Here is an 8,641-nt window from a genome sequence, read left to right as displayed (position 1 = left end):
ATTTTTATTTTTTTATTTTTTTACAGAGCAGGAAGCACCAGTACTCCTGACCAAACCCCATCTCCCCCTCACTGCAATGACAAAATCCAGCCCTGATTCTCCAACTGCTCCTCAATCTCCTGCTTCAATGCCCAAGTCACCCAGTCAATCAACAGCAGAAACTCCAGTAAAACCAGCAGAATATCCTGCTATAGGTGGTGAGTGGGAAAAGATCTGTGTCTTTCATTCTATACTTCACTGTATTTTCCCCTTCATCAGATACCAATCAAACTCCAAACCTCTCTCTCCCTCGCTGCTATAACCAAACCCAACACCAAATCTTCAGCTGCTCGTAAATCCAGCTCAATATCTCCTGCTTCAGTGCCAAAGAATCTCATTTATCCAGAATCTCTCATAGTAAAACCCGAGTGATGTCCTTTGAATAGTGAGGGCATCATAGATGAAATGGCTGCAGTTGTATTATTCATGACATAAGGAGGCTCTAATTGCTCTAATTTAAACCAACACAGACTCACAAAATGTGGTGACACGCGGAATGATCACGAAATGCAGATTACGTGTTGTGGACGCAAATAAAGTGACGATTACTTTCCTCCACCATGAAAGGATTATGTTCATTTTTCATTTTATTCAATTTCTCCCTTTCTCAGATGTTACTGAACCCAAGCTCCATTTCCCCCTCACTGCCATGACCACCAAAGCCAATCCAGAGTGTCAGATTGCAGCCAAACCTGCTCAGTCTCCGGCGTCAGTGCCTAAAGCAACTGGTCACTCTGTAACAGAGATTCCGACAGTAAAACCAGGAGAATATCCTTTTAAAAGGGGTGAGTTATTTTCATAGAAAACATCAGCGGTTCTCAAATGTTGTCATGTCACAGACCCAAATAGACACACATCAGACCGTGGACCCCCATTTGATAGGATATTGTCTCCGGACCCATAGGAAAAAATGTTAGTTGTTGATATAGTACTGGATTATAGAACTGACTACACGTAGGGAGATAATAGTGGTGAGAGTGAAACCTATGATTATAAATTATTCTTTCATTCTCTAACTGGGATAATTTCTAGTAGTGAATTAAATTATGGTGAAATTAAATTATCCCTCATTTTACTCTGGAACCCCCTGGAATCCCTTCAAGGACCCCTGAAACCCCTTCAAGGACCCCTGGGTGGCACTCACCCCCACTTTGAGAACCAGTGGAATAAATGACCCTTGTTGGACTGTGTGATAGGGACAGAAAATGAGACCCACCTCTGGCAGGTTTTTTCTAGCTCCACCTGGTGGACTGTATTGATGACTCCAAAATGTCTGACTGCTGCTGGCACTATGTGAGAAACTACTCTGCACTGAGTTTCTTGTTGGCTCCAGTGACGAGAATCTATTTTTGGTACATTATCCTGCCAGGCTGGTAGAGAGCAGAGGCTGCGGTATTGACATTTCTACCTGCAATGACGACGTTTCTATCTGTGATGACAGCATTTCTACCCACGCCAATGATGTTTCTACCTGTGATGATGACGTTTATACCCACGCCAATGATGTTTCTACCTGTGATGATGACGTTTCTACCTGCGATGATGACGTTTCTACCTGCGATGATGACGTTTCTACCTGTGGTGACAGCGTTTCTACCTACACCAATGATGTTTCTACCTGCGATGATGACATTTCTACCTGCGATGATGACCTTTCTACCTGTGGTGACAGTGTTTCTACCCACGCCAGTGATGTTTCTACCTGAGATGATGACGTTTCTACTTGCGATGATGACATTTCTACCTGCGATGATGACCTTTCTACCTATGGTGACATTGTTTCTTCCTGTGGCGGTGACATTTCTACCCACGGTGATGGCGTTTCTACCGATGGTGATGACATTTCTACCCACCGTGATGGCGTTTCTACTATTGTTGTGAACGAACAAATCTTTTTGACCAAATCTTTCTAATTAACTGAGTGTAGTCAAGGCAAAGGTGATCTTATCTCTACCCTATCCTGCCAAGCGTGAATAACAAAAATCCTGCCTTGGTCAAGCAACTTAAAGAACCATACTGGTGTTTTTGCACGTTTTATCCCATCTCACCACAGCCCAAGTCACCAAAATACCAAATGGGCGCAGGGGAGAAAAAAAACACTTTGCGCCGGCGCAAAGCCCTGCCATACGCCCTTACGAAAATAGAGCCCAAATGTGTTTTTTTTTTTCAAATGTAAGATCCCTAGTGTACGATTCCATCAGACTCTGTCTCTTTTTATTTTATTCGTTCCTGTTTTGTTTCCATTTACTACATTATTCCATTTCCACTTTAGCAGGTCCATCTGAACCAAAGGAACTGAGCTCCCAGGTATCCCAGGAGCAGTCAACCCCTGTATCCCAGACTTTGCCCCATTTTGCCCTCAAAGCAGTGACCAAAGCCAGCCCTGAGACTCCTGCTGCATCAAAATCTGATCAATGTCCTGCTTCAGCACCCAAGTCTTCAAATCCTTCAATACCACAATCCCCAACAGTAAAACGAGGCGAATATCCATTTAGATGCGGTGAGTACAGTACAATATTGGCTTATGGCAAGGCAGCACAGGTGAAAATGGCAATTTTGGCTGGATGGGTCAATTTTGAGATATTATAAAATATTATAATATTTCATATAAATAATATATTTATAAACAGCTATTTCCCAAATACATTTTCCCATACATTTGCATATTAATGAGATGAGATCAAACTTTTGTGAAACTTTTCTTCACACCACTATAACTCCTTAATGCTTTAAGATACAGACTTCATAATACCACCCATGTGAATGTTTTATGTGACAAATATGTTGACATAGAAATATTGCTAATTAATGCATTAAGTAGCTTTATTAGTGACCTCATTAGCATAACTGGTTATGTTTAATATATCATGGTAACTATGGTAGGGCATTAGGCAGCTTAAGTGTCTCTTGTTTACAGTGGCTTTTAAACATGAATATAGCAATAATATATTTTAAAAAATGTTTTAGAAATTCCTCAGTAAATTACCAACAGTTATTCATCAGAGTGAAACAGGAAGATACACTCTGACTCTATCAACTGAGAGAAGTGTTCTACCTGATATGCAAATTTGCACCTTTTTCTAATTTGAAATGTCAGTAACAACATCAATAAAAAATCATTCATCAAAAAATGTATTTGTGTCCATATCCTATTCACCTGTGGTGCCTCTTATTTCTCAGATACATTGCTCAGTCAGGCTTTAGTTGTCTCCTCTTTCTGGCTCCCATTTCAAATGTTTGCTTTTTTCCTCCTTTCATTAGACATCACCGAACCCAAACCCTATCTCCCCCTCTCTGCCACGACCAAACCCAACACCGAATCTTCATCTGCTGCTATACCGGCTCAGTCTCCTTCTTTGGTACCCAAGTCACCCAGTCATTTAATATCACAAGACTCTGCAGTAAAACCTGGGGAATATCCCTTCAAGCGGGGTGAGTTCAACTCGGGGTCAAGGATCCCCCTCTAAAATAAGTGTCATGCAGTCATTGTTAGTTACTTTTGATGGTTTAAGAAGGAGGCTGAGGACAACAGGGTGGGAACAGTCCTGGAAGATGGAACAACTTCACTTTCTCCATTCCTCTTTCTTTATTATACACATCTTCAAATAACCTTCTTTCCCACTTTTCCCCTTCTTTCTCTCTCTCACTCCATCACTTCAGCACCAGTCCTGAAGACACCCAGCCCCAGTCTAAAGAGAAGCGTAAGCTTTCCTCAATCAGCAGGTACAATACAGTTGCCCCCTAATAGTCCAAATTTTCCGCACATACCATACTAACAGTTTATAACATTTTCAGAATGTTTTCAGCTTTTTAAAAAAACTACTTGATCGAATGTTTTTTATCTACAGGCGTGTACAAGCGTGTGTTATTGAAATATTATCCTGTTTATTATATCATGTAGATGCACACACACTGCACAAAAACAATTCCCAACTTCAGAGAATAAATGTTGCATTGGTTGCTTTGTCAACTACAGATTTCTGAGCCTGTGGATGATTTTTTGCACTTTGTAAATCTGTGCAGTTCCTGGAAAGCTGCAAAAACAGTCAACAAAAAAGTGTGTGAAAGGAATCTCTTTAAATCTGCAAGTGTATACAAAGCCCTAGCAATCCTCATGGTGTGCATATGTTTGTTTTGATCTCTCTCTCTTCTCTTTCATGTTGTCTCTCTTATTCACTCTTACTCTTTCTCCAACTGTGTCTCTCTGCAGAGAAATTACTTCCCTCCAAGTCGGTTATAAAATCGGGTTTCTCCCCTAGTTTGGAAAAGTAAGTCATAAATCATGAATTCTGTTTTATAACATGCAGTCAAATGGATTACTGTTGACTACGGTTAGACTGATATATTGTTTTGCCAATATCCACCTCTGATATGAAGCAGTTTGATTATGTATTTGTTGTGGAATTGATCAATACTACATTAGTTGTCTATGGGAAGACCTTAACCTGAATTGATTCTAATGAGACATTTTGACTGGATTCCACACAATTATGCATGAGTACGTATTATTATTTTCTTGGATTTCAATGGAGATTTGTAGTGTCCCATGATGGTCTAAATGCTGTTTCAGAGGCTTTTTCACCCTGACAATAATACAATTCTGGGGGAAACACTGAATTTTTGGAATTTCTTTGTTATGAAAATGGCAGCTTCAATCCAAAAATACTGGTATCGGCTTTCAAAGACCCATATAGGTCAAACCCTATAGTCCTGGCATTGTGCTTCATTTTGATGTCCACTAATTATTAGGAAAGTGGACAAGGTTGAGAGCTTGGCATCAGGCCGGGGTGTGGATTGGAAGCAGGATCTGATGAAATCGCAGACTCTTCCTCGCTCTAACGGCACGCAGGCCAGACGGGCTCTCTTTGAGAGGCTGAACTCAGACCCTGTCAAGTAAGTATTTTTGAAATACTTATCTTAAACCAAAAGTTTATTCCCAGATGTGAATGACATTTTACTGCAGTGAATTGTGTTTCCTTTGAATAGGCCCAAGTCCCAGGAGTCCAGGCCCAAACTGAAGCGCTCTCAGAGTTTCGGAGTGTCCAGTGCCAGTGGGATAAAACAGATTCTCTTGGAGTGGTGCCGCTCAAAAACCATCGGCTATCAGGTGTGGCAGCAGATACTGATTATTTATCCTTTTCTGTCATATCTTTACCTGTGACTAAAATCCTCTTTTCGTAGCAATATAAATTTTTAGTAACAACATCAATAGCCCAATTCAGTCACCAACCAGTGAAAAGGGCCATTATTGTACACTTTGAAAATATATGATAACAATATTAATCAGTTACATATTACAATAATATTGGTGATTTTATAGTTTTGACCTCAAAAATGGATCGATGTGATTATAGCCTATAGAGTGTAGTTTATTAATTAAATTTTACATAATACATTTTTCCCAGTAGACAGTTTCAAGGGGGTAAGAGTTATATTTTGCTATATCCTATGCTTATTACAATGCAATATATAATTACAATTCAACAGAACCCATTTTGTATTATAGAAACAAACTGCAATTCCAGTAAATTTCATTTGCATCACAAAAATAACGCTGTACAACAAAATACCATATACCAAATATAAACAGTTGGTGTGGCCAACAGCTCGCTCCAGCCCGATTCATAAAAAGCAAAAAATGCATTTGAACATTAGCTGTTAGCTAGCATCCACATCAAAAGTAGTAATTTTGTGTATCATTAGCTTGTGCTAACATTCCATTATAGAACCTCCTTGTAGCAAACGAGTAGCTTGTGCATTAGCTTGTGCGTTAGCTAATAAGTTAGCTAGCATCTTCTATCTATCTTCTATCTCTGCTATCCACCAAACACATTTAAAATTAAGTGCCATATACTTTTATGAATATGCCATCATACCAAGGAAAAATGATGGTTAAAAATTTGCTTTCCATGTCAAAAACAGTGGGAAGAAATAAGCTTCCATATATTGGCTATAAACATGCAGAATAGCCTATATGTTCACCTGCTCATTATGCGCTGTTGTCAGCTGATGCGCTTCTGAAGCTTCAGTAAATCATTGACCTTGTACATGTAAGATGCTTCCAATCCTTCTATTTTGATTGTTTTTTTAATTAGCTTTGAAATGTAGTGGGTGGAACAGGGTTGTGAAAATAACAGAATGGACTGCTATTCTTTCAAAAAACACACAATGGCAATGTGCTTACCTTGGTTACCTGATTCTGTAAGCCTATAAAAGTATTCAGTCACTGACCCCTTGGGGGACATTAGTACATTTGTGTGCAAGAGTCACATTCATAACTGTGTCTGGAACACTAGATAAAAAAAGTCAAACTCAATCAAAGGCTTGATTAGATATTAGATTAGATTAGATTTTATTGATCCCTATGGGGAAATTGTGCTGTTACAGCAGCAAAAGTAAAAAGATGCAACAAAGAAAAATAGAATATAAGAACAGAGCAAATTGGGTATTAAACATAACACAACCAACAATTCCCACAGTCAGACATATAGTAGAAATGTATGTGCTAAAAACAAAAAAACGGTCTGGATTCCAGATGTGCAGCTCAGCAGCAGTAGTATCAGGAGCAGCAGAACCTTTTGAGACACAAAGACAATGTGAGATTTGTGTATTATGAAAAGGTGGAGAAGGCTATAAAAATTATAAAAATGGCAATATGGCAATATGAAAGTATGAGAAAGACAATGTGAAAGATTACAGCATGTATATAGGTTGTGCAAAATATTAGACATTATAACATCATCAACATTTTATCTCACCACCAGAACATCGACATCCAAAACTTCTCGTCTAGCTGGAGTGATGGGATGGCTTTCTGTGCCTTGGTGCACTCTTTCTTCCCTCTGGATTTTGACTTCAACACGCTGGACCCCGCCAACCGCAAACACAACTTAGAGCTGGCCTTCGCTACTGCAGAGTAAGCTGGCTAGAGTGCAGTGAGTGAGGCAGTGAGCAAGTGTATGATGTTGTTTTTGGTTACATTTGAGTGCAGTTTGTCAGTGTTATTAAAGGTGCTACATGTAGGATTTTAACCATCAATATATCATTGTCAAATTATCAATTATCGTAACCAAAAGAGACCGTGGTGGAAATGTTTGGTAGCCTTCCAGCAAGCATTTCAAGGCAGGAGGTGGTTAAGTGCAATGTCAACCCAAACAAGAACAGAATTTTCACAATATGATATTATGGAATGGCAGAAATTCATATTAAAACAGCTTTTGAAGCTGTTTTGAACTGATATCAGAAAGATATTTAGGTCCCAATTTCACAAAATGATACAGGTAGCAGCTATAGACGACTACGGACTACAGGTTTCAACATTGTTGTAGTGGCTGTCATACTAACATTTATTCCCCGTCAAAATGTTAATTCTCATGCCAGTGGTACTGTTAGTGCTAGTGTGTCTCAAAATAAAGGCCTAATTTCCCATAAACCCTCTTGCCTCCTGCCCCCTCCCCCTCCCTGGTGTCTTTGTCTTTACTGAAGAGGATAAACATGTTGAAAGTGATTTTTTCCATCTGCCTTTCCCTCCTTCCACCATCTGCCATTACCAGAAACTCTGAAAGCTTTAGCTCCGTTTGCGCAGGAAGAACAGCACCCTCTTCCTGTTTTGTGCCGTAAAGCAATCTCCCTTTGTGCCGTAAAGCAATACAGCAGATTACCTGCTAAATCTAATCCTGTGGCTCACAATGTAAAATGCAGTGTAGAGGCCGGTAGAGGCTGCCAATCTTCTCAGTGAGGGTCTTGTTTATTTATGGTAATTATACTAATTTCTCAATGATAATTTATAGCACTTTTAATACACTTTCCTGTTCATCCCTCCTCTCCCTGCAGGGAGCAGGCTGACTGTGTGCGTCTGATCGAGGTGGAAGACATGATGGAGATGGGGAACAAGCCAGACCCCATGTGTGTGTTTACGTACGTCCAATCCCTCTACAACCACCTGAAGAAGTTTGAATGACTCTGTATCAGAGACAAATCTCAAAGGACAGATTCCCCATCGGACGCCCAGGACTTAAGCTCCAGACAAGCAAACTAATATTAAACCACTGTTCTCCAAATCATATGAAGAATGACATTAGTATTTGACAAATAATCCTCTAAATAATATCTGCTGTATAACTTTTATATGTGTACATTTGCCATTTCGACACATTTTCTGTATCATATATAGTGGATGTTGGAAAAAGACACTGATTCATAAAATGCAGTTACTCATGAAATGTATTAGTAAAGTGCTATTGATATTGTGCGTGGCTCTAATATTGCCTTATTTATTTGAGGGGGGGTTGGCTTTGATGTCATTTTCATCAAATCAATAGAAATTGTTCAATGTTCAATTTATAAATTCACCAATATTATAATAGTCAGGGTCGATCAATCAGTGTTTGGGAACATGAGCAACTTTCTCCCAATGCTAGAAACTACGAAATCAGGAAACCTAATATGTAATGTCATAATGACGAACAGCATGGAGCTGCTCCATTGACAATAAATGGGAGACTTGACTTTGTGTATTCATTTAATGTTTGTGTGAACATAAGCATCCCAATAGTTGTATCATGTCCTGGCCAGTAAATGTTCCCCTAGCACCAGGAAATAA

At 39.4% G+C, this 8,641-nt stretch overlaps 1 protein-coding gene across 1 annotated transcript; it reads left to right on the top strand.

Moving 5' to 3' along the window:
• The first annotated feature begins 1,854 nt into the window (after positions 1-1,854).
• On the top strand, positions 1,855-8,057 carry LOC139921179 (smoothelin-like protein 2). The gene is made up of 9 exons (XM_078286427.1): positions 1,855-1,872; positions 2,380-2,539; positions 3,301-3,471; positions 3,700-3,762; positions 4,250-4,307; positions 4,789-4,932; positions 5,026-5,146; positions 6,804-6,955; positions 7,873-8,057. Exons 1-9 carry the CDS (start codon positions 1,855-1,857, stop codon positions 7,997-7,999), a joined length of 1,014 nt encoding a protein of 337 aa, XP_078142553.1. The 3' UTR covers positions 8,000-8,057.
• The last annotated feature ends 584 nt before the right edge of the window (positions 8,058-8,641 follow it).

This window comes from Centroberyx gerrardi, chromosome 11 (genome assembly GCF_048128805.1).
Source record: "Centroberyx gerrardi isolate f3 chromosome 11, fCenGer3.hap1.cur.20231027, whole genome shotgun sequence".
Lineage (NCBI taxonomy): Eukaryota > Metazoa > Chordata > Actinopteri > Beryciformes > Berycidae > Centroberyx > Centroberyx gerrardi.
This window is presented reverse-complemented; position numbering and strand designations above follow the sequence as displayed.